The 23,057-nt window shown below is 40.7% G+C and overlaps 1 protein-coding gene across 4 annotated transcripts in view; it reads right to left on the bottom strand.

The window, feature by feature from the left end:
* Positions 1-23,057, bottom strand: part of MAP9 (microtubule associated protein 9) — a 233,574-nt gene that overhangs the window by 9,335 nt on the left and 201,182 nt on the right. For all 4 annotated transcript variants that reach the window (XM_073645013.1, XM_073645005.1, XM_073645021.1 and 1 more), the window contains 4 exons: positions 15,267-15,356; positions 13,344-13,505; positions 7,360-7,505; positions 6,403-6,535 (listed from right to left, as the gene is read on the bottom strand). In XM_073645013.1, coding sequence (XP_073501114.1) covers positions 6,403-6,535; positions 7,360-7,505; positions 13,344-13,505; positions 15,267-15,356 — 531 coding nt within the window. The remainder of the gene's footprint in view (positions 1-6,402; positions 6,536-7,359; positions 7,506-13,343; positions 13,506-15,266; positions 15,357-23,057) is intronic.

The raw sequence follows: 23,057 nt of genomic DNA, 5'->3' as shown, positions 1-23,057 counted from the left end.
TTGTAGTGACCAGTATGTTGTAGTGACTAGTACGTTGTGCCCAGCTCATGCTTCTGGAGACATGCACATGTAAATTAGGTGGGCTCTCATCGCTACAGAAATGTCAAACATGTAGACCCTAAATGCAGTTTAGGCACACTGACACTCAGAAGGGAGGAGGGCATTTGGATTTGGGAGTGCAGAATTTGCTGAATTTCTTTTTGGGGCCGAGGAGTCATGGTGCCTTTCCAGAGCCTTTGTGCTACCATTAACGTGTAAGCCCCTATATTTCCAATAACAGACGGTGGACCTGAGTGGGAACTTGCTTTTTTTGTGAATTGCATTGAAGCTTTTCTTGGGAACATTTTACATAACATTTCGGATAACATTTATCCTGCGCTTTACGCTGAGCACTTATATCGGGGTTCCCATCTAAGTCTCCAAGTGACGTCTGGCCTCTGTCCAGCGTTGACCTTTTCAGATGTGCACAAAACTGTGGCTGACGGCACTTTTATGCACGCCTAAAAAGACGGACACTGCCAGACCACAGATCAGACGGTGTCCACCGTGCTTCCATCTGCCTCATTATAGGGAATCTTTGGTTCTGTCTGAATCACGTATTTCAGAGATTTACATGGAAATCCCCGTGTCAGCGCTCAGCGCAGAGTGCTGGATAAATGTGCGCCGAGCCTTACTGCGATCTTTGGGAGGCTGAATGAACAAATCAACAGGAGGTGAAGAATTTTTTTTTTATGCCTTTCTTCGTGTGGTATAAGTGATTAGACGACTTTATTCTTAGGTTTGGTGCGATTACAGCGATACCAGATTTATATCGGTTTTTATGTTTGGCTACTGTCACACACTAAAAGACTCTTTTTATTGCAAAAACTAGTTTTGCATTGCTATATTTTGAGAGCTATAATTTTTCCATATATCAGCCGACAGATTCATGTCAGGTTTTGTTTTTTGCAGGACGAGTTGACGTTTTTATTTGTTACCATATTCAGGTGCATGACATTTTTTGATCGCTTTCTATTTCGATTTTTGTGGGTCAGAATGAACAACAACTAGCAATTTAGGAATTGTTTTTTTTTTTTTTTTTTTATGTCGTTCCGCATGTGGTAAAACTGATAAGACAGCTTTTTTCTTCGGGTCAGTAAGATGACAGCGATACCTCATTTATATTTTTTTATATTTTGGCGCTTTTACACAACAAAAACTATTTTATAGAAAAAATAATTCTTTTTGTATCGCTTTATTCTGAGAGCTATAACTTTTTTATTTTTCCGCTGATGACGTTGTATGGCACCTTGTTTTTTTTGTGGGACAAGATGACGTTTTCAGCGGAACCATTTTTATTTACATTCGTCTTTTTGATAGCGTTTTATTGGCGATACCAAATATGTGTACTTTTTACATTTTTTTTCCTAAAAATATTTAATTATGGGTACAATATATATACAGTACAGACCAAAAGTTTGGACACACCTTCTCATTTAAAGATTTTTCTGCATTTTCATGACTATGAAAATTGTACGTTCACACTGAAGCCATCAAAACTATGAATTAACACATGTGGAATTATATACTTAAAAAAGTGTGAAACAACGGAAAATATGTCCTATATTCTAGGTTCTTCAAAGTAGCCACTTTTTGCTTTGATGACTGCTTTGCACACTCTTGGCATTCTCTTGATGAGCTTCAAGAGGTAGTTACCGGAAATGGTCTCCCAACAATCTTGACGGAGTTCCCAGAGATGCTTAGCACTTGTTGGCCCTTTTGCCTTCACTCTGCGGTCCAGCTCACCGCAAACCATCTCGATTGGGTTCAGGTCTGGTGACTGTTGAGGCCAGGCCATCTGGCGTAGCACCCCATCACTCTCGTTCTTGGTCAAATAGCCCTTACACAACCTGAAGGTGTGTTTGGGGTTATTGTCCTGTTGAAAAATAAATGATGGTCCAACTAAACACAAACCGGATGGAATAGCATGCCGCTGCAAGATGCTGTGGTAGCCATGCTGGTTCAGTATGCCTTCAATTTTGAATAAATCCCCAACAGTGTCACCAGCAAAGCACCCCCACACCATCACACCTCCTCCTCCATGCTTCACGGTGGGAACCAGGCATGTACAGTCCATCTATTCACCTTTTCAGCGTCGCACAAAGACACGGTGGTTGGAACCAAAGATCTCAAATTTGGACTCATCAGACCAAAGCACAGATTTCCACTGGTCTAATGTCCATTCCTTGTGTTCTTTAGCCCAAACAAGTCTCTTCTGCTTGTTGCCTGTCCTTAGCAGTGGTTTCCTAGCAGCTATTTTACCATGAAGGCCTGCTGCACAAAGTCTCCTCTTAACAGTTGTTGAAGAGATGTGTCTGCTGCTAGAACTCTGTGTGGCATTGACCTGGTCTCTAATCTGAACTGCTGTTAACCTGCGATTTCTGAGGCTGGTGACTCGGATAAACTTATCCTCAGAAGCAGAGGTGACTCTTGGTCTTCCTTTCCTGGGGCAGTCCTCATGTGAGCCAGTTTCTTTATAGCGCTTGATGGTTTTTGCAACTGCACTTGAGGACACTTTCAAAGTTTGCCCAATTTTTCTTAAAGTAATGATGGCCACTCGTTTTTTCTTTACTTAGCTGCTTTTTTCTTGTCATAATACAAATTCTAACAGTCTATTCAGTAGGACTATCAGCTGTGTATCCACCTGACTTCTGCACAACACAACTGATGGTCCCAACCTCATTTATAAGGCAAGAAATCCCACTTATTAAACCTGACAGGGCACACCTGTGAAGTGAAAACCATTTCCGGTGACTACCTCTTGAAGCTCATCAAGAGAATGCCAAGAGTGTGCAAAGCAGTCATCAAAGCAAAAGGTGGCTACTTTGAAGAACCTAGAATATAAGACATATTTTCAGTTGTTTCACACTTTTTTGTTAAGTATATAATTCCACATGTGTTAAGTCATAGTTTTGAAGCCTTCAGTGTGAATGTGCAATTTTCAAAGTCATGAAAATACAGAAAAATCTTTAAATGAGAATGTGTGTCCAAACTTTTGGTCTGTATATTTTTTTATTATTTTGTGATTTTTAAAAAAATATTTTTATACATTTTTATTCACTTTTACACTTTGTCCCACTATGTGACTTTCACTTTTTTTTTTTTACCTGATCGCTTATAAGGCATAGGGATGCAGGAGCATTCATATGCCTTATAAACTGTCAGTGCTGCACTGACACACAAAGCTGCTAAATCATGCACTGTGCATGATCTAGCAACTTTGCTAGCTCTGGTGACCCAGATGTCGTCATCGGGTCACCATGGCAACGATCAGGACCCCTTTATGACATCGTGGCGGGGTCTCCAATCCAAGGGCAGAGGGGCTTTCTTCCCTCTGCCTGCACGCTAAATGCTGCGATCGCAGCATTTAGTGGGTTAAAGTGCCGGGAGTGGTGCATTGAGTTCCGGGTGTCAGCTGTCAGAATCAGCTGACATCAGGCGACGATCGCCCGTGCACAGCGGTAAATAGGGTAAATATTATTTCTCCATAGCACTGCAGACAGCTATACTCGCCCTCTCCAGGTCCAGTGCTGCATCTCTCTCGCTGCTCCGGTCTTTCTCTCAGGCTGCAGAGGTGACGTCATGACTACTGAAATCAATCAATGGCATGGAAAAAGTATGGAGCACATGAAGAAAGAGAGGTGAAAAAAGTCACGGAAAGTAATGACACCAGCTAAAAATGATCAGTAATTAGAAAGAAACCCTGCCACTTAGTGAAAAATAATATCAGCTGGTTGAACTAATGGCCTATAAAAAGGTGCCTCATTACCACGGTGCCACATAAGAAACATCTCAAGATGGGTAAAATAAGTGAGTTGTCTCAAGACCTTCGCAACCTTATTGTTGCAAAACATACTGATAGCATTGGTTACAGAAGAATTTCTAAACTACTGAAGGTTCCAGTGAGCACTGTTGAGACCACAATCCTGAAGTGGAAAGAACATCATTTCACCATAAACCGGCCACAACCAGGTGCTCCCCGCAAGATTTTAGACAGAGGAGTGAAAAGAATTATTAGAAGAGTTGTCCAAGAGCCAAGGACCACCTGTGGAAAGTTAAAGAAAGACCTGGAATCAGCATGTACAATTGTTTAAAAAAAACCTTTAAGTAATGCACTCAACCTCCATGGCCTGTATGTATGCTCACCACGCAAGACTCCATTGCTGAGCAAAAAGCATTTTCAAGAGAGTTTAAAGATTGTTCAACAACGTTTAGACAAGCCTGTAAAATACTGGGAGAATATAGACTGGTCAGATGAGACCAAAACTGAACTCTTTGGATGCCATAATACACACTATGTTTGGAGGCCAAAAGGCACTGCACATCACCCTCAAAACACCATACCAACAGTGAAGTTTGGAAGTGGCAACATCATGGTGTGGGGATGTTTTTCAACGTACAGAGGTGGCAAACGTCATATAACTGACAAGGAAGGAAGAATGAATGGACAACTGTACCGAGAAGGAAGAATGAATGGACGACTCTACCGAGACATTCTTGATAAAATCTGCTGCCATCTCCCAGGATGATGAATATGAAACGAGGATGGACATTTCAGTCTAAGTACACCAGAAGTGCTATTATCACCAAGCACAAGCAGTCTAAGTGGTAATAGAAGACCGTAGCATATTGGTTTCAACAGTTAAAAATGTTATCAAAAAGTTTATTACTCATCAAACCTTGAAAAATCTTCCAGGATGTGGTGGAAAAAGATATATTGTTGAGAAAACCTTGCAAAACTTGGCTCAAAATGTAGCAAAGGAATAATAAACGACATTCAAACAACATATCTTGGAGTGAGCGGTGCTGCAGCGTTTCAGAGAAAAATATATATGACTACAAGCAAAGAAGCCAGACTCTGATTCATGCAGCATGAATCAGGAGACAGGTTCCTTTTAAGCAGTGGGGTCTTATCCCATTAAGCCCTGTTTTATTAAGTAATGCCGTGGCGGTAAGAGATTGGCTGAATGACAATTTCTCTAACTGGATTGGAAGACGTGATCATGTGGAGTGGTCTCCTTGTTCACCTGACCTTAGCCCCCCTTGACTTCTTTTTCTGGGGTATGCTAAAGGAGAAGGTGTACTCAATGAAAATCACAGATGTAACACACTTGATTGAATGCATAAAGAATGAATGTGCTAAAATTGAGGGCAATGTGGATTTATTACATCGAGTTCACGTGAATTTTGCAAAGCGCATCAACCTTTACATCGCAAATGATGGAAATCATATTGAAGAGGTTTCCAATTGAATAAATTTCATTTCTTGAAAATATGTATTTTTGCCTATGTGTCCAGACTTTAGGTACACCCTGTACAAATATATACACAAGACCATTCAAAGACCTTCAGGCTGAGTTGAGAACATCTGATGTGATGGTTTCAACCCTTATCATAAGCTGCATACTTAATAAAACAAGGCTCAATGGGCAATGAACCCACATCTTAAAGGGAACCTGTCTCCTGATTCATACTGCTCAAACCACATGCAGCAGGAATTAGGTTTGAGTTGAAACAAATGAGCCCTACAGTTAGACAATGACTCAAGGTAAGCATCCAAAAGTACAGAAGAATGGATAAGCTAAGGATGGATAAGTAGGGAAAAATGGACTGTTTTAAACTGGGCAGCAAAGAGTTTCGATTTCAATCCAACTGAAAATCTTCGGAGATCTGAACTCTGGTATTGGGAAAATAAACTCTGCAAGCACTAAAGAGCTTGAAAGAATTACAGTGGAAGAAACTACCAGTGACAGGTGCAAGAAACTCACAGATGGCGACAAAACAAGTTTAGGGACAATCAATGCTGCCAAAGTTGGGCGGCCAAGTATTCTGGAAAAGTGCCTTTATTTCTGTTCAGGTCACATACTAAGTTTCTTCTTTATTTCTTTTTTTTTTTAAATGAATTTATATACGGTGATAGTTTATGTCCACATACATTCACCTATTAACATGTTCCAATGATACAGAGCTGGTACACGTCCTCTTAATTCTGAAGTTTATTATAAGAAACAATCATGGCTGCCAATAGTGTTGACCACAACTGTACAGTAGCCTCGGCTATATCCCTAATATACCTATTGTGCCAAGGGCTTTCTAATGTTTTATTCAGAATTTTTACCTATCTATCTCGTATTTCTTGGCTTTCATTCAGTACAATGGTAACCACAAGATGGAATATGGAGACAGTAAACACAAAAGGGAAAAATGAAAATAGCATGAATAGTTATGTGGGATGTTATTTTTACATTCATGGGAAATACAATTATTTAAGGACAAAATGTGCAGAAAATTAAAGATACTGGATAACAAAAAGTAAAGCAAACCTGGACATGTACATTATACATAATCTGGACAGTAACGTACCAGCCATTGTTCATATTTTTCCATAGCTATTTTCTCCTTATTCTCCCTTTCAGCATGCTGTGTCATCAGTTTCTGTTTCTCAAGCATTTCTTGTTGTTTCTTTTCTTTTAATACGTGTTCCTTCCGATCATTCCTACATTTTGGTAAAGCAATAACAGAACAGCAATTTCACATCATTTTAACTTGACAAGATGAAAGTTAGTCAATGGTAACTAAGAAGTTAGGGGAGAGAGGGAGAGTTAGAGCTGGTCACGCTGGTAACATAGATGAATCCGTGGCTGTGATTAGAAACCAGTGGGTGCCGTACCTGCTGGTGGAGATAAAAACGAGGGTAGTGTCTGGCACAACCGACTGGATAAAAAATGTAAGTTTATTCAATCAAGTTAAAAGTCCATTAACAGTTAAAAACCTCAAAACCGGACGTGTTTCTGGCGTACTAGGACGCCCTTAGTCGTAGGATGGCGTCCTAGTAAGTCAGAAACGTGTCAGGTGTTGAGAGTTAGTTTGCAAAGAATGGGCAAACATTTCAGCCTCTAGATGTGCAAAGCTGGTAGAGACATACCCCGAAAGACTTACAGAAGTAATTTCAGTGAAAGGTGGTCCTACAAATTAATGACTCAGGGGGGGGAGTGCTGAATACAAATGCATGTCACAATTTTCCAATTTTAATTTTTAAAATATTTAGAAAGCCATGTATCATTTTCTTTACACTTCACAAATACTTGTTACTTTGTGTCGGTATATCACATAAAATCCCAATAAACAATTACGTTTCTGCATGTAATGTGGAAAAAACGTGGAAAAGTTCACGGGGTATGAACACTTTTTCAAGACACGGTATATAAGCTTTAGTGAAAGTAATAAAGAACAGGGTCAGAAACCATAATGCAGGAATATAGTGTAAGGTTTTATACTATGGATAAATTGTAATCCTGACATTTTTTTGTACAAACTTACCATCTTTCAAATGCAGACATGTTTTCCTGTTTCTTCTCCAAGACAGTTTTTTTCTCCTTTTCCTTCCTCTCCTTTTCAGCGTGCTTTTCTTTTAGGAACTTTTCCTTTAAGTGGTCTTCTTTAGCCTCTTTCCATTTCTCAAAAGCCTAAGACAGATGCCTTATTACAGCTTAATTCTATATTGTTACATACATGTGCTCTTATTATTTATTACAGCTCTCATTGCTGCAATTTTATGCCAACTGGTTTTGCATGCCCCTGCCTTCCTCACTGGTGACTGACAGCGCTGACGTGCAAGTGCTTCTTTTGCAGACATTGCTTGCTTCAGGCAAGCCAGTGCTGTCAATTACAAGTGAGGGATGAGGGCCATCCAAAAGCAGTGGGCCGAATGATGCACTGGACACCCTAATTAATATAGTTAATTAAACATAACTTTTTGCACAACAGAGGCAGCGATTAGAACACTAAAGATGCGATTTTTATAGGTACTGTATTCCCTACAATGGCCTCGATTCATCAAGACAGGAGGTTTTCACCCTGGCGTTGATGAGGAGACATGCTAGAATAGTTTGACGCTCCTGCTTCAGAGACTGGAGTAAGATTTGTGGTGCAGCGAATACCACCACTCATCATGAATTTAACAAGCGGGGGTTGCCACCCCCCACTGCCTCAGCTCCAACAAAGTGAGAGGCTGTTAGCGATAAAACTTTGTGACTTTTCAAAGCATTTTAAGCCAGAAATATGGGTATAAAAAGCTTTGATGAATCAGGGACAATGTGCTTAGTTTATACTGGAAGCTGAATTGAACTTAAGCTGGACTCATTTTAAAGGCAACCTGTCATAATGAAAATGTAATTCAATCTGCAGACACAGTATTGAAGATCAGGAGGAGTCGAGCAGATAGATATAATATACACAGTCACGAAAAAACTAAGTACATCCTCTTTGAATTCTATGGTTTAACATATCAGGACGTAATAAAAAAAATAATCTGGTTGTAACGCTCGCAGGTGGCACATGTAGTTCATAGACCCACTGTGCCAAAGGGCCGGTCTTGCATGGGAGGGTCGTAGCTAAGCAGCTACCTGGTGTTCACTGGTGCTCCTGATGGTGGAGTCAGGTTTGAGCTGCAGGTAGCTGCCAGGTACCACTCCCAGGTAGTCCCCGGTACCGCAGCTGAAGAGCAAAAGAGGTCGGATTTGCTGGATGGGGTGACATGACCCCCGAGTCACTGGCGAGCAGGAATCGGAAACTGATGGACAGTCCGGATAACAGGGATCTCGGAGACAGGTTCACGATCAGACATGCAGTTTATCGGGAAACGGCTCAGGTACCGCCGACGCGGTTTCAGGGTTCAGGTACCGTCAGAGCAGCTACAGGATCACGTACAGACTACACAGGGCTATAGGGAATATACTGAATAAGTGAATACTATTAACAGATTAAGGATGGGGGACCTGGCAACATACAGTTGCACATACTGCCACTACAAACTAACTATAGAGGTTGCTCAGGCACCTCCCTATTGGGGAGGGTGTTTTTTATACAAGAGGCGTCTTAGCAGGTGTGTACGCTGCCCCTTTAAGAGCAGGGGAGCGCGCACACTAGTGTGTGCGCTGCCGGAAGACAGTGCGGCATGCATAGAAGGAGGAGGACGCTGCTGCGTCCGGGCGGTGTGTCGATGCCCCCGCATGGAGAGAGCAGGGGAACGGCAATGGTCGTTACACTGGTCCTTAAAATTAGGTAAATACATCCTCAGATGAACAACACATGACAAATTACACTGTGTTCTTATTTATTTAACAAAAACTTGGCCAAAATGGAAAAGCCGTGTGTGCAAAATTAAGTACACCGCATGAATCCATAGCTTGTGGAACCACCTTTAGCAATAATATCTTGAATTATTAATTTTCAATAAGACTTTATCCGTCTCTCACATTGTTCTGGAGGAATTTTGTCCCACTTCTCTACAATGTTCTTTGATTAAATTGAAGTTTGTGGGCATTGGTTAGTGCACAGCTCTCAGGATTTTAATTGGAGTGAGGACTGGACTGTGGCTGGGCCATTGCAATACAGTGATTCTTTTCTTTTTTACCCAGTCATATGTAGATTTGCCCATGTTCTTGGAATCATTGCCCTGTAATATGGCCCAGTTTTGGCCAAACTTTAGCTTTTGCATAGGTGGCCTCACATTTTACTTTAGAACAGTGTACAGAGGAGTTCATGGTTGACTCAAAGTGTGCAAGGTGCCCAGGTCCTGTGGATGCAAAGAAAGCTCAAATCAATACCCCTCCACCACCATGCGTAGTAGTTTTTATAAGTTGTTTACGCTGATACGCTGTTTGGTTTTTGCCAAATGTTGCTCAAACCATAATAGACAAACATCTCCACTTTGGTCTCATCTGACCAAAGGACATTGTTCCAGAAGTCTTGTTTGTTCATATGGAAGTTTGAAAACTTCACCCATGCTACCATGTTCTTTTTATAAAGAGGCTTTTTTCCTTGCAAACTTTCCAAACCAGCCATATGTGACTAAACAGATTCTTATCTTAATCAGCCAGACGTCTAGATTTGTTAAGCCAAGAGAAATACACTATTGTGTTTGTGTTGACTTTTGAATGTATATGTTTCTTTGGCTGGTCAAGAAGGGCAGCGACTCAGTGTTGGGGAACAATGAATCTTTGCTAAATATATTAACCATTGTGTGGACCCTGGGGCTTGCTGACTCACAAAACAGGAGGACAAACTAAGCAAATTCATTAAATGCACAAACAATGAGACCTGAGCCCTGTGAAATAATATCATCCCTAATCCTTGACCTGTGGATGTGTACTTCAAAGGAAAATTTTAACTTTTTTGAAGAACATATGTCTCTGTAGCAGTCAGAATTGAAAGAGAGAATCAAAGATCAGATAGAGTCTTCAGACCATCAGCTTGGTAGCAAGGCTTTACCCAGAGAGACACAGATTTGGATTCTATATGATTCCGGCCTAAGAGTACATGGCCCTGACAGGAAGGATACGGATCGGCCCCATTGACCATCAGAAAACCCGTGGATACATTTGGGGAGACCAGGTGGGAACAATGAAGTCACCTGGCCCCATGGATATGTTGTTTGGGGTTGCCAGGTGGGACCCTCCAGTTGCCTGGAACCCATGGAGACATTGAGAGAAGCCAGATTGCTACGAGCCGGTCATCTGGCCCCATGGAAACTCTCGAAGAGGTCAGAGTGGGACCCTCAGGTCTTCTGGCCTTGTACCTTGATGGACTTTCAGCGCAGTGCACGGACAGACGGAGCCGGGATGAAGCAAAGTGTGCTGTATGTGACCGGCGCTTTGGGCATGCCTGGGAAGTCAGGGAGCACAGTGCACGTCATAGGGCCCTGAGACGTGCAGGAGAGGGGGGTAATATGATAATTAAGCATATAGGTGGGGATTTGGGGGAATAATAAGCACACAGGTGGGGATTGCTTGGCGTCCCCCGGACGCCAAGCCTGAACATATTAGGATTGATTAAAGCTCTTTTCTCTGCAATCAAACCTCTACTATGGGCCATACAGGTATGTATAGATTTACTTGTATAGATTTACTTTTCTATACCCTGTATGCCCATAGTAGAGATCTGATAACTCCAAAGTGGTGACAGATTCTCTTTAAACTGGTGAAACGGCCAAGCTTTTATGTGGAACCCCTATAATGTTACAAAAGATGCAAGTCATCTTCCATCTGACTTTTTGGGTGCCCCAAAGACTTTATTTCGCGAAAGATGTCAGAAGAAATGTCAGGTCACTTCTTTTAATCACTTTGCGTGTTTTGATACCTGAGGTTAAAAGACAATAAAAAGACTGGGCATATGAACATGTTGTTTTGACATTGAAATGGGTATTTTTATTTGAGCGTTCTTTAGGGTGGATTTTCAGATGAATTTCAAAGCAGACCTGATTGAAAAAATGTTGTGTGCACATACCCTGGGGGGGTGTTTAATTTACCACACACTGCTACTGCATTTTTACACAGTTTTTGTTAAATAACGACAGTGTAATGTGTCATGTGCTATTGTTCATTTTAAGTTGTATTTTCCTAATTTTTAAGACCTTTCAAGTACTAGATGTTGTTTTATTTTATTATGTTCCGGTACGTAAAAAAACGTAAAATTCAAAGAAGGCGTATTTAGCTTTTCTCATAACTGTATGTGCTAAAGGGTGTTAAAATGTGTGGTTGGTTATATTAATTGAAACTTCTGCTCATTCTGGGATTAGGAGCCCAGTTATCAGTGACTGTCAGGCTTCCCAATATGAGCATGCATACAGCGATAACTGACAATTACCGACTAGGATCATCTCTTTGACTACTAAGCACAAAAGAGAGGAATAAACTCAATGTTCTGCTAAATCTTTTCTTACACAATTATATATTAATCTACTCAGTTTATTTTACTCCTAAACATTGTGCCTGCAGGTTGGACTGCATTCCCAATGTAATGAGTTGCCTTAAAGGCATCACAATGCTGTATATAAATAAGTAAAATCATCTGAGAAAAGTTGCCTCTAAATTTCCCTTCTGGCTTCTTAAAAAAGTAAGATATTTTAATAGGAAGGCAGTAGATGAATAGACTAAACAGTACTATAAGTGGTTGTGCATGATTAAAACATGGCTGATTTCTTCTTAAAACAGTGTCATATGCAGCTCAGACACATACAGTTGAGATGCAGTACTGGTCACTACCCATGATCAGATGTGGCGCTGTTTTTGAAAAAAAAAAAAAATATATATATTTTTTTAATTCTGGCCCAACACCTATATACCAGGCTACTAGAGCTAGAAGGCAATATGAAATCACACGGGCTATGATATGACAAGATGTATTAGGTTCCATATAGAAGCCACTTGGTCTTCAGCTTCATTTCCTAATTTGTACTAGAAGCAGTAAATGTACACTGCGCTCGCTTTAGGCAATATATGGCATAGTTATCAGTACTGATGTGATAGACAGAGCACACTGGGACTACAATGTGTTAAAATGATTGAGATTTATCATAGTGGTTCATGCTGCTTGATACATTTTTCTAATTTTAAGACTGTCCAGTATAATTTAGTCCACCTATTAGTTTGTGCCAGAAATTTACGCCACAATTGTGGTGCATGGTGTCATACATTAGAACATGCCCTAATCTAAAAACATGCCCATTTCCAGTAACCAGGAAATGACCCCTTGTGGAACAAGGTGAAAAAACATGTCTAAAACACATAATAAATTTGATGGAAGTCATGAAACACCTTTTTTTTTAGAGGGAGGTGGGGGGTGCAAAATTAAGCCAAAATTCTGGCACATTTAGGCTATGTTCAAATGTCCAGTAATCATCCATTAGAACGGATCCAGCAGCAATCCATATGCAAAAAAATTGTGCAGAAACAAATTTTTTGTTCATTTTTAAAAAACTGATTACAACGGATCCGTTTCCCACAGAAAACTATGGCTATACTTTGCAGTGACGTTTTAGAACGTCACTGCAGAGTAGACGTGGACCGCACAGATATTTATAGTCTATGGGTGGACCAGAAGTGGTTAAACATTTATCTGAATGTAAGGTTTAAACTATGGCTGTATTGTAATTTTCATGTCAGTAAAAAGCAGGCAAAATGTATTATAGCTGGTATTGATAGTAATAATAATAATAATTTTTATAGCGCCAACATATTCAGCAGCACTTTACAATTTTAGGGAGGGCTTGAACAGACAAAAAACGTTACAGAATAAGCATAACTCAGATATTAATAGGAGTGGAGACCCTGCTCGCAAGCTTACAGTCTATAAGGAGTACAGAATGGATACATGCAAACACAGAAAAAAATCATACAAACTAGGTTGTTGCCCCTTGCCACTAGCCCAGCAGGACAACAGTCACCAGTGATTTTCAGCTTATCCATGTTGATGTCTGTATTCATAAGCACTTTAATTCTCAACATAATTCATAAATGATGTACCTTTCTGCAGTCCTCCTTTCTACTTGCAATTTCCTGAATCTCCTCCATCTTTTTCATTTCTTCCATATTTAGCTTTTTTTGACTGTGTTTAATTTCTTTCTTTTTCTCTGCTTTCCAAGCCCTGAAAGCAGCCATTGCTTCTTCTTTTTTCATAGTGCTTTCCTGTGCAAGTAAAAATAAAATGAAAGGGCAGCTTATCGTATTTCTGCTCTATGTGAAGCATATACTTTTGCAGTACTTGTAGCATGTAGTTATGGGAGTCATCAGATGGGGTCAGTGACTGCATCTGGGAGGAACCTATTATATTTATTGTCAAGTGCTCCTTGTGTGCGGCAGAGAAATGCTTGCACTTTTATAATCTTTTTCCGTTTTAATCTATGCAAAATACAGATACAGTATGAGCCCATCTTGCAGCATCTACGTCTCTTGTTCACTACGCTGCAGAAAATTAAAAGATAGTTCTAAGTAAAATCCAAAACCTCACAGGAAACAGTTTATCTGGGGCCAGCTACAAAGGCCCACTGCCCACTCCGTACAACATGAGTTGCATTTTGACCATTACTGCAAGACATGCAGAAAGTGCATTGGAAGGAAGAATTTATTTTAATGTGACAAACACAGAATGACTGTTAGAACCAAGTACAGGCGCTCTGTGCATCATTTCACGGCCAAACATTTAAATACACCTTCCCACCTGCCTGTGTGTTCCATCTACCTCCTCCCTTCTCCGGCCCTATGAGGGTCCAGCTGTCAATCATAGAAGAGGGGGGTGTCAATAGAAGAAAAACAAGCAGGTGGGAAGATGTATTTAAATGTTTGGCCCCGCAATGGTGCACCGAGCTGGTTTGAAGAGTCATTCATTATGTGTTGACAGAGTCCCTTTAAATCGTCACTGTTGTTTCTATAAACTTTGGATGAATTAATAAGACAGGCAGATTCACTTGGAACTTAAGAGTCCCCAAAATATTCTGTTGTAACTCCTTTTAGGATGAAGCAATCTGAACCAAAAAAGTAGACTACACAACTTGACGTATGCGTAATCAATTGTATTACATGCTATGCTGTGAGTGATCTCCGTTTTCTGCCAGACACATTTCGACGCACTCCATGATCCTAAACATATTGGTAAGCATATCGGAAGAGTGGGGGGGATAGAAGCAATTTCACATTGGATGTTTAACTTCTAATCTTTCATAATGTGAGATTTGTTCCAATAGACTTTTCCTTTGAGCATACCCCAAAGAAAGATGTCTGGTGGCGTCTTCTCAATACTGTACACGGCCATCCTGATGAGAGATTGAGCAACTGAGTGAAGGGGTACACGGGTATGCACCCTGAAGAAGCAAAAGTAGGTTAAACGTTGTGACGGCTCTGCGGCGCCTGCCTCATCGATCTGACCCGGGAGAATCCTGGCTTGTTCGAAGTTCCATATACCGAGGAGCACATTTTTCCTTTCAGATTGGTTCATCCTAGTGAGAGTTATTATAGAATATTCTGAGCCTTTTCAAGCGAATCTCCTTGTACCAGCAAATATAAGTAACCAACTGGGCATATACCACAGAACTTCTCTGGGGCGCAGCCATGTTTTCATTGGCCAGCATCAGAGGAGAAAAAGGAAACACACAGGGAAGTTCTCTGATATACGCCCAGTTGGTTGAAGGGAAAATTTGCACATTACTTTGGAAAGGAGGGACACAAACCAAAAACTGTGTCCAGAGTCAGTGGAGCAACAGCGATTGCAGGAGGTACTCGGCTTAAAATAAAACAAATTCCAGTTAAACGTCCTCCTTAAATGTCATCTTTCCTTATCCACAAGGTAACAGAAATAGTAAAAGGAAAAATTTTGGTCTCTCAGAGCCGTGGATTGTTTTTTCTTTTACTGCATTTTGCTATAGCAGAGCTTTAGGAGAAATACTCTATTACCAGTTTTGCTTTTTCATTCTTAAGTTCCTCTTCAGCCTTTTTTATTTTCTGCAGTTCATAAAGAAATATTTTCTTCTTTCCCAGCCAGTTCTGCAGTGAAAATACCATTATTGAGTAGACTGGAAATCACAAAACAAGCTTTAGTAAGAGTTTTGTCCTCTTGTCCTAGGCTATTAACAATATAAAGCATACACACTATTACATATCTAGTGTTATGCCCAACGATTTTTGCAAAGCTAGCTTACAAACAAAAACGGGAAAAAAATAAAAAGTGAAAAGTACAATAATTAAAATAGTTTGCTGAAATGGCATGGTGCATAATTAAGGTAAACCCGCGGAGAATTTGCAGATATGTTTGGTTTATTTCATTTTAATTAAAATGAGTTCCTGTATTACAATACATCTGTTTGCCTTTGCATTTTATTCTTTATGCAGTTGAAAAAGTTTTCTGGGATTTTTCAAAAGTTACTAAATTCAGGAGTGGGGCATAAAATAAAGGAATAACATTCCCCTGCAGCTCCGATGCCATCACCCTGGTGGTCCCTGCTGGTCCTACAGTGAAAACTTCCCATCCAACATTCATGTAATCCCTGCAAAGACTCAAAGGCCCTCAGCGCTGAGGTTTGCATGGACAGTGCCTGACAGTGACTGGATGGATAGGACACCATGAATGATGGACAGGACGTCACAAGTACTGCCTAAATCATCTGGATCCAAATACTAAATAAGTCCCAGTGTTAATGCATTCACATTAGCACTAGGTGGACTCCGTAAAGGCCAATAAAGATTGCAAAACTGCACTTTGGCAAGTCATAGATCATGAGATGAGATCTTAGTTCTCGGGCCACTCCATAGAGTAACAGAAAACTGCTGGTAGTCTGAACACAAGGACTGCATTATGCACAGACTAAGTGTGAATGCAACCTTAACTTCTGTGTACATCTATGAAATACAAAAGAAGAAAAAGTATGACAGACAAAAAAAAATCTAAATAAAAATCAATAAATCTTTATTGAAAACAATTTTTGAATAGATATGGGATAAAAAAGAGATTCAAAGAGACATAAAGTAACTTGAAACAAAAGGTGGTTATGGATGCAATTAATGACTACAATAATAAATTTGTTTGGGGCGTAAAAAGCGCCAGGTATGTGTCCCCCATGCAATATGGTTATATGCCCTTAGCTATTTTGTTCTTTACCTGGCTGCTGGGATGTCCATGGCTTACCTTGACTTACTTTTTACACTTCTCATGCTTGCTCATGGTATGACCTTATAACCGATAATTTATCCTGTACGCTGATGATATGTCCACATGTCAAGTTGTTTTTACACTGTTCCTTACCTTGGTCCTAGCTATCAGGGTTTGATTCAGCTTTCTTTTCTGCACTGGCACTTTATTAAAGATTAAATTGGTTATGTTTTTGACCTATTACTTTGTACTTCCATACATATTTTTATTACTGTAGTCATTAATTGCATCCATACCCACCTTTTGTTTCATGTTATTTTGTCTCTTTGGATCTCGTTTTTATCCCATATCTATTCAAAAATTGTTTTCAATAAAGATCTATTGTTTTTTACATTCTTTGTCTGGCATACTTTTTCTTCTTTTTAATGTCATACAGTACAGACCAAAAGTTTGGACACACCTTCTCATTTAAAGATTTTTCTGTATTTTCTTGACTATGAAAATTGTACATTCACACTGAAGGCATCAAAACTATGAATTAACACATGTGGAATTATATACTTAACAAAAAAGTGCGAAACAACTGAAAATATGTCTTATATTCTACCTCTTCTCTTGAAGTTCATCAAGAGAATGCCAAGAGTGTGCAAAGCAGTCATCAAAGCAAAAGGTGGCTACTTTGAATTAACCTATGTTAATTCATAGTTTTGATTCCTTCAGTGTGAATGTACAATTCTCATAGTCATGAAAATACAGAAAAATCTTTAAATGAGAAGGTGTGTCCAAACTTTTGGTTTGTACTATATATGTGCTCCTGATGTTAGACAGCTCCGGCTGATGGTATGTCTAAGCCGCTGGCCTGAAATGTGCGTTCTGCAATGCTGCTCATAGAGGCAAATTTGCCTCTGCGGCATTGGAGGAGCAGTGACACTAAAGCGTGCCTTATCCAGCCATCCGGTCAGCTTCTGAGCGGTGCTTGCAAGTTGTATAGCAAAGAGTTTGCACGCACACGCTCCATACCAAGAAAACAGGCCACCTATGATAGGCGGCAGAGGTGGCTGATAACCATGGCAACAAACTGTAAAGAGGTAAAAGTTGCTTGTTTATATAAGCACTTTGCAATTTTACTAATTTAATAAGATGAAACAACCACTTTAAGGTTATGATGGATACCATCAAAACTCAGTGGACCCTACGTGTTGTGGAGTGCAACCGATCTAATCTGCAACAGACCCTATCATAGTCAATAAGGTCTGCCGCTGTCAGACAGAACCAAGCCTTAGGTATCACAAGAGTAGGCATGACAGATGTGTATGTGACAGTGAGTGCTTACATTTAGTTCTTATCTTTACACAGCAACCTAGTTTAATGGGGTTGGATGACAAAAAATTGTATCAATCTGACTTTTATAGTGTTCCTTTTAGTTATTGCTCAACTGGCTTGGAACTATAACCCAGAGAAGATCAATATCTGCACGTGTGATATTCTACATTGATCTCAGCAATTACAATGGAATTCCATCAAAACCGAAAAATACATGATCATCAATGATGCAAAATGACTGTATTTATTCTCTTTCGTTTTATAAGAAACGCAATATATCAAAAAATATAATATTTTTTTGTTAGATGCTTTATTTTCAGGCACAGCACTTTCAGATTATTTCTTTTCTTTTTACGCTTCAAGCTGCATTTAAATGTATTCTTCTGCCGCACTACATCACCGGTGTGATATGATTCATAAGCCCCACAGCTAGCAATTTATTTTACAGGCATTGCTGGAGATTCCCTTGCACATAAATAAAGGATTTATTTAACGTATTTGAAAAGCATTAGACCAACCAGTGTCTAGTATATTACTAAACAGGAATAAAATATGTATACTCTATTAGAGCGAAGTATATATGAGATTTAATGCGATGGATATAGAAATCTGCACATCATCATGTCTTTCTGTCTCTTTTCTATATCTCTGACTCGTATCCAGCAAAAATTATATATGAGCTTTTTTATTAAGGGATGACGCAGATAAGTCCTCCATATTGTACAGAGCCACAAAATGACACTCACTGAGGTTTAGGGGGTCATATCGTACTTCTGTATGTCATTGGATTCACATAAGGAAATCAACAATGTCATGGCGTGCGTTACTTGATGAAAAAACATGAGGTTTCTTTACTTAGTAATGCAATCTTCATACAAAGGTGCCATATATTCTGTTATGCAGAACAGCTCTGTATGTTTATAAAACCGATGTAAAAGCCACATTAATACATTTAACCCCTTCCCAGCACGGCCAATTATCAATTTTGCACTTTCGTTTTCTGCTCCGCATATTCTCAGAGCCATAACTTTTTTATTTTTCTGCACGCATAGACATATGATGGTTTGTTTTTTTGCGGGACGAGTTGTACTGGTGAATGTCACCATCCATTTTACCGTATAGTGTACTGGGAAAAGGGAAAAAAATCCAAGTGCGGTGAAATTGTGAAAAAAAATGCAATTCTGACATTGTTTTTTGGGAACTAGTTTTACGGTGCACGTTGTGTGGTAAAAAATGACCTGGCAATAGCTGCTCATCAATGTCATTACGGTGATGCCAAACAGGTCCTGCTTTTTGGTTGTGTCGCCATTTTCTGAGACACAATGCTTTCATCTCCGGTTGATGGAGCTGTGTGATTGATGGCTTATTTTTTGTGGGGCGAGATGACGTTTTTATTTATACCATTTTGGGTCAGATAGGACATTTTGATCACTTGTAATAGTATTTTTTGTGGTATTGCAGCAAACAAAAAAACCTTCATATTGAATTTTCTTTCTGTTTTTTTTAATTATCTTCATCCTTAATGGGAGAAAAGGGCGGTGATTTGAATGTTAATGTTTTTTTTTTTTACATTTTGTTTAAACTTTTTTTTTTTTTTACTTTTCACTGTATTTATAAGGCCACGTGCACACGTTCAGTATTTGTAATCCAAAACCAGGAGTGGGTGATAAATACAGAAGTGGTGATGAGTTTCTATTCCACTTTTCCTCTGATTGTTCCACTCCTGGTTTTGGCTTACAGAAACTGAGGTAAAATACTGACCAAATACTGAACGTGTGCATATGGTCTTAGTCCCCTTAGGGGACTTGAACCTGTGATCATCTGATCGCCAGTGCTATATACAGAAATAGCACAGTATTGCTGCATATAGTAAAAATTACAGTCACCTTTGAAGGTCAGCCACAGGCAGGGTTTCAAGAGAGCTCTGTAAAGACAGGTACGGAGGTCTTCAACAGACCCCGTTGTCATAGTAACCCCCATTGGCGTCCCGCGATCATGTCAAGGTCGCGTCAACTGGTGCATAGAATGACATGACGGCACGCTGTTAATGCCCCTGTCAGAGGTTGATATCGCCATTTAACCAGGGCTGTGGAGTCGGTAAGTCAAATTTCCGACTCCTCAATCTCCATGACACCGACTCCGACTCCCTCATACATGGCTCATGTTTAAGTGATAAATTTACTGCAGCACAGATTCATCTCCGCTAAAAGTCTAGACCCTTAGATCAGGAATAGGACAGCCATTAATAGGACATTTCATAACTTTCCCAAATTCTTATGAAAAAATATTCCCCACAAACTGCATTGAACTACTGTACCCAATTTATTATATATATTTTAGGAGTCGGTCCATTTTATACCGACTCCACCAAAATGAGCTCCGACTCCACAGCCCTGCATTTAACAGGTTAACAATCGCAGACAGGTCCTGGCTGAACACACCGCCATTACCTGCCATGAGTCCGCGACCGACTTGCAGCGCACATGTACGGCAGATGTCGGTAATGGGTTAAAGAGTAACCCATCAGGTTTTTTTATTTCCTGAACCAATATGAAAATAAGAATTTTTGTAATATATTTTAAGAGAAATCATCTTCTTTTTCCTCCTGGATTGATCTTTCACTCTCAGTTCAATGAATACTGTTTTTTCCATTACTGAGGTAGAAGATGACAGTTGGTGCTTTTAAAATTATATAGAGTTGGGAGGAACTGGAGGCAGATACAGACATTGTGCTGCAAGTTCTCCTGAAACAACAGGTACAGTTCTCCATAGAACTTGAGCACTAGCTGCCATCTCCTATCTCAGTAACGGGAAAATCTGTATTCACTGTGGTCAGATTTTAACAGTGAATTGAGAATTTAGAGAATGACTGATCAGTAGTGTTGAGCGATACCTTCCGATATCGGGAAATATCGGATCGGATTGGATCGGACCGATACCGAAAAAGTATCGGATATCGCCGATTCCGATACCGGAAACCAATGCAAGTCAATGGGACATAAATATCGGAATTAAAATAAACCCTTTCTTTCCTTGTAGGTTATTTCTACATGAAGGAAAACAACTAAGAATAATGTAGAATGTATTGGGGGAGGTGGGGGAGACAATAAAGGCATAGAGGTTTAGCCCAGTCAAATGGAATAGCAGGAATTAATATTTTTTTATTATGTTCTGAGTTACGGAAATATTAACTATGTTAAGTATTTTTATATTTTGTCAGATATTTATGTTTCACTACTTCCATGCTCTTCACCTTCTTTTTTACTTCTCCCACACTTTCTCCTTCATCATCCTCAGCATCTTTTTCATCCACTTCTTCTTCACCTTCTTCTTCTTCACCTTCTTCGTATTATTCTTTTTTTTACATTCTTCATATTCTACTTCTTCATCTTCTTCATATTCTTCTTCTTCATCATATTCTTATTTGTGACAGGCATTCCTGTAGTTGTTATCTATAAAAGGTTGGACATTACACCTTTCGTTCTGCCCGTCACAAAAGATTTACAACAGGATTTGTCCGCGTTCAGTTTGGCCTGCAGCAGCAGGTCTTTTCCAGGGGCACCACGAGGAGGAACGGACTCACCCCCATACACTGCTTAGTCATCTTCTGCTTATAATTTAGATATTATCTTTTGCTCTGATTTTTAGTCTTATGCTTAATGTTCTTCCGCTTTTTGTTCTGCAGCTTCTTGTATTTCTGCTTCTTGGTTTTCTGTCTCTTGTTTTTCTGTATCTTGGTGCTTGTCTTCTCTTCTTTGTCTTCTTGGTCAACTTCTTCAGGGTCATCTTCTTGGTCTTCTTCGGGGTGGTCTTCAGGGTCGTCGTCTTCGGGGGTCCTCGTCTTCGGGGTCCTCGTCTTCTTCGGGTTGGTCTTCTGGGTCCTCGTCTTCGGGGTCCTCGTCTTCTTCGGGGTGGTCTTCAGGGTCCTCGTCTTCTTCGGGGTGGTCTTCAGGGTCCTCGTCTTCTTCGGGGTGGTCTTCAGGGTCCTCGTCTTCAGGGTCATTGTCTTCGGGGTCCTCGTCTTCTTAGGGTTGGTCTTCAGGGTCCTCGTCTTCAGGGTCCTCGTCAGGGAGATCCAGAGTGATTACCAAGAACCATTTCAAAAAGCTTGAACTTGGAAATGTAGCAGAAGGTACAAGAAAGCTGAGGAACTACCGAGGACCAGCTGACGGTACTGGAACCCGGATGGATAGCAGAAGGTACAAGAGCCAATGGAACTACCGAGGACCAGCTGATGTTACTGGAACTCGGTTACTAAGCAGGAGGTACCTGTGCCAGAAAGCACTACCAAGGACCAGCAGACGTTGGTGGAACTTGGATACCGAGAAGGAGGCACCTAATCCAAAGGCACTGCCGAGAACCAGCTGACGGTACTGGAACCCGGATGGGTAGCAGAAGGTACAAGAGCCAATGGAACTACCGAGGACCAGCTGATGTTACTGGAACCCGGATGGGTAGCAGAAGGTACAAGAGCCAATGGAACTACCGAGGACCAGCTGATGTTACTGGAACTCGGTTACTAAGCAGGAGGTACCTGTGCCAGAAAGCACTACCAAGGACCAGCAGACGTTGGTGGAACTTGGATACCGAGAAGGAGGCACCTAATCCAAAGGCACTGCCGAGAACCAGCTGACGGTACTGGAACCCGGATGGGTAGCAGAAGGTACCCATGTAAAAAAAAAGTTCAAGGCCGCGAGCCGGCCGCAGTTACCAAAACCCACAGTCCTACAGAGGGTGCTTGTCCTATTGGCACTATGGAACCAGCCTTCATTGCCAGATCCCGCAGCCCACATAGGAGTCACCTAAACTGCAGGCACCATAGAGTCGGCTAACCCGACCGCAACACGACAGGACAACGCATTGGAGGCAAAGTGACGTTGACACTACCCGGAAACAGCTGGCGTGCTGGAACCAGGCTGGGCAGGAGGGAGTACCCGTGCCAAAGACACTGCCGAGAACCAGCTGACGGTACTGGAACCCGGATGGGTAGCAGAAGATACAAGAGCAAATGGAACTACCGAGGACCAGCTGACGGTACTGGAACCCGGATGGGTAGCAGAAGGTACAAGAGCCAATGGAACTACCGAGGACCAGCTGATGTTACTGGAACTCGGTTACTAAGCAGGAGGTACCTGTGCCAGAAAGCACTACCAAGGACCAGCAGACGTTGGTGGAACTTGGATACCGAGAAGGAGGCACCTAATCCAAAGGCACTGCCGAGAACCAGCTGACGGTACTGGAACCCGGATGGGTAGCAGAAGGTACCCATGTAAAAA

This window comes from Phyllobates terribilis, unplaced genomic scaffold, assembly GCF_046119375.1.
Source record: "Phyllobates terribilis strain yellow unplaced genomic scaffold, ASM4611937v1 Scaffold_1__5_contigs__length_1240528914, whole genome shotgun sequence".
In the NCBI taxonomy this organism is placed as follows: domain Eukaryota; kingdom Metazoa; phylum Chordata; class Amphibia; order Anura; family Dendrobatidae; genus Phyllobates; species Phyllobates terribilis.
Note: the sequence above shows the minus strand (reverse complement) of the source record. Positions and strands in the feature narration are given on the sequence as shown.